This window comes from Choloepus didactylus, chromosome 19 (genome assembly GCF_015220235.1).
Source record: "Choloepus didactylus isolate mChoDid1 chromosome 19, mChoDid1.pri, whole genome shotgun sequence".
Taxonomy (NCBI): Eukaryota; Metazoa; Chordata; class Mammalia; order Pilosa; family Megalonychidae; genus Choloepus; species Choloepus didactylus.
Genome location: NC_051325.1, coordinates 7,812,775 through 7,815,980, shown reverse-complemented (window position 1 = coordinate 7,815,980; position 3,206 = coordinate 7,812,775). Strand labels below are relative to the sequence as shown.

The window sequence follows — 3,206 nt, the reverse complement described above, 5'->3', positions numbered from 1 at the left end:
AACATCACTTTTCCTTCCTGCAGTTCAGAATTAAAAGGGAGGCAAAGGGTTGGTGGAAGTATATCGATATCAGTTATTTTTATTGATATATCTGTTAGAGGACATGCTTTTGGTGTACCCCCAGAACTAAGCATCTGTATCCAAATAGACTTCAAAAGCCCAGACAACCTCCGGCCTGCCTCTGCATGGCAGGGAATGCCCTGCTTTAAAATCTGGAGGGAGAACCTAAACCGGGCACCATTCATCCTGAAGCCACCAAGGCTGAGTCTCTGCTCCTGCTTTGGTGAGCGGTTGGTCAAAGTATTTTTTTGCCTCAGTGAATGAATGGATAAATAATTTTGAAGCATTGAATAGGTTTTCACATTTTCCTAAAGATTATTTGTATACCTATGTTGTTTTTAATACATTTAATCTCCACTTCCTGAGATAGTTTCTATTGACTACACATAGAGTCTTTGATGAAATAGGTTTTATTTAACTTCCTTATCAAAATATGTGTCCTTTTCTATTTCTGGTACAGACTCTATGTAAATTAAATTATTGTGTATATTAAATTATTAAATAATTAAATTATTGGATTTATTAAATTATTGATTAAATAATTAATTAAACTATGGGTATTTCACTTCTGGGTTATACTTATACAAATATATACTCTAAATCCATCTCTGGCTGTGATATTTTAGGAATAATTTACTTGGATAGAAAATGAAGGGTCACAATTGCTTTCCCTGAAGGTTTCTCCAATACTATATTTTTTGCATAAATATCTTTGCATATTTTGCTTTAGTTATTGTCCAGGCCTTAAGATAAATCTCTGAATAGCACACTCTTTGCAGGGATTTTGATAATTTTAATTGTTGTATATGTGTTTTTTCATACTTACTGAACTTGCTTAAACTCTATAATACTTTTTTCTTTTCATAGTTCTTTACTGAATCAAATCACAAAATTATTTTTTTCATATCATTTCCTTTCTCATTTTTACAAGTATCATGGATTTTATGGGTTTTAGGTCTGACTTCCATAGCTTTCACTTTCTCTCTAATCCTTTAAAGAGGTTTTAGTTAATCCTTTTTCCTATTGTTCATTTTAAAGCCCATCTTCCACATATGTGAGTGCCCTTTTAGGAGTATCTGTTTTCCTTCCTTCCAATGTGGTCTCTTTTCTGAGATTATTTTATTTTGTTTTCTATGATGTTTTGGATTTCTACCACATCATTTTTACTTCCCTTTTTTTTACCTTAAAACTTCTTATTTCCACTCCTGAAACTCTGTTTTGAAATTCTATTTAAGTAATTTAAATTCATTTTTAATCCACTCTTTCCTAAAATTGTTTGATAGTTTTTAAGCAATGTTCTTCTTCTTCAAATCAAAAACTAATCTTCCATTTAGTTCTGAATTTGTCTTCAAGTCAGAACCAAACAATCCCATGACCTACTCCTGGTTAGTTTCTCTAGATCTTCCTCCAGTCTCCCTGGATGCTCTATGTTCTGGATTATTCAATAAGAAAATTGTATTTACTGATTGTCCTTTGGCATTGAGAACAATCCTGGATAGTGCCTACCTTTCCACAGTTAGCAGATCCTTGCATTAACCTGGGACTACTCTTTTAGACCTGACTGAAAGCACCTCAGAGGATGAATCAGTGTCCAGACCAGCTATCAGCCCCCAAGCCACCCAAACCACTCTCCAGTTCTCAGACTCCTCAACACACCTACAAGGCTGAGGATCTGAATTCTTCATCACAAGCCATGTACCCAACGGATGCAGAGGAGAGCTTGGTAACCATCGTAGCACTGCCTGCCTATGTGATGCTGAGGATATTCTCCTTCCTGTGCATTCCAGAGAGGATTCGAATTTCCAGGTATCTACCAATGTCCGAGGGAAGAGGTTGTCATGCTATTCTGAAAAGAGCAAGTACTGCAAAGCTCAGGGCAGAGGCAAGTAATTGAAAGGAAATAGGACATGGGGTCTAGTCCAAGTGACTCAAAGGGAAAGCATTGTTTTAAGAGCTTAGTGCACAGTTGAAGCATGAACCCAAATGCTTCACTGGCTTTGTAGCAATAAAGAAGGAGTCAGAGGTGAAACTTTGAGTTCTAGGCAGTTTTGTAGATGAATGCAAATTTCTTCTCCCTACAGAGTTTGTAAGCTTTGGAAGATGCTCGTGGAGGACTTTTCACTATGGAGACATGTGGACCTGACATCGATGATGGTATGTTTGGACTCTAATTGTGAATATTCTTGAGGGTCTCTGGTAAACCTGGGATGGAAGTTCTCACGCTGAGCCCACACTAGGCTTCTGGGAGGTGTATATCTGATATATCCTTGAGAGATTTCAGATTGCCTCTGGATCTTAGATGTCATTTTGTCTACTCCCTGAATTCAGCAAAAGGGTGATGTTGGCCCTTTACCACCTACTATGTTTGTTTACTGCAGGTAAAAGCCCCTGTTGCAAGGCATCTCTTCCAGAGATACTTGGGATCAGGACTCCAGTCATTGAGTTTGGGCGGCTATCTGATCTCTGGCCTGAACGGTGTTAAATACACTCCAGTTTTGATTAAGGAAGTTGGGAGGAGGTGTCCTCACCTGACCAGACTGGAAGTACACATTGCATTCCTGAGGACACTTCCCATCACTAAACTGCCCCAGTCCCTGAGGAGTCTGGAACTGCACAGCTGTGAGATTTCCAGGACATGGCTTCTCGAGGAAAGTGACTTCTCCCCACTGCCATTTTTGCAGCACCTTGTCCTGGATTGTGTCCCTGCATTCAATGACAGGCAGTTAAAGGCCTTGTCCAGGCTGAAGGCACTGTGTTCCCTGGAGCTGGTGGGCCTTCCTCTAGTCTCTGACGAGGGGCTCATGGTGGCTCTCACTGAAGTTAATGGCCTCTACAACCTAAAAGTAGTGAACTGCTCCTTCTCAGCAGATGGGCTCCTGCAAGCAGTGGGCCAGCATCTTCAGAAGCTACAAAAGCTCATTATCAGTGTGAAGGGACTCACAACCAAAGGATTGTCTCAACTAGAAAGGATGGATTCACTGCAGTACTTGGAACTAAATGGTCCTTTCACCAGAAAAGACTTCCTCTCTACTACTCACATCCTGTCTGTTGGCCTTAAGATGCCCAGACTCCATACCTTCAAACTCCTAGAATCTACACCCCAGACCAGGGGTATGAGTAGGCCATGGCTCATCTCTGGGAAATGA

The 3,206-nt window shown here is 40.0% G+C and overlaps 1 protein-coding gene across 1 annotated transcript; it reads left to right on the top strand.

Annotated features, from left to right (window-relative positions):
• The first annotated feature begins 1,639 nt into the window (after positions 1 to 1,639).
• LOC119516044 (F-box/LRR-repeat protein 12-like) lies at positions 1,640 to 3,206 on the top strand. The gene is made up of 3 exons (XM_037812235.1): positions 1,640 to 1,866; positions 2,142 to 2,214; positions 2,439 to 3,206. Exons 1-3 carry the CDS (start codon positions 1,640 to 1,642, stop codon positions 3,204 to 3,206), a joined length of 1,068 nt encoding a protein of 355 aa, XP_037668163.1.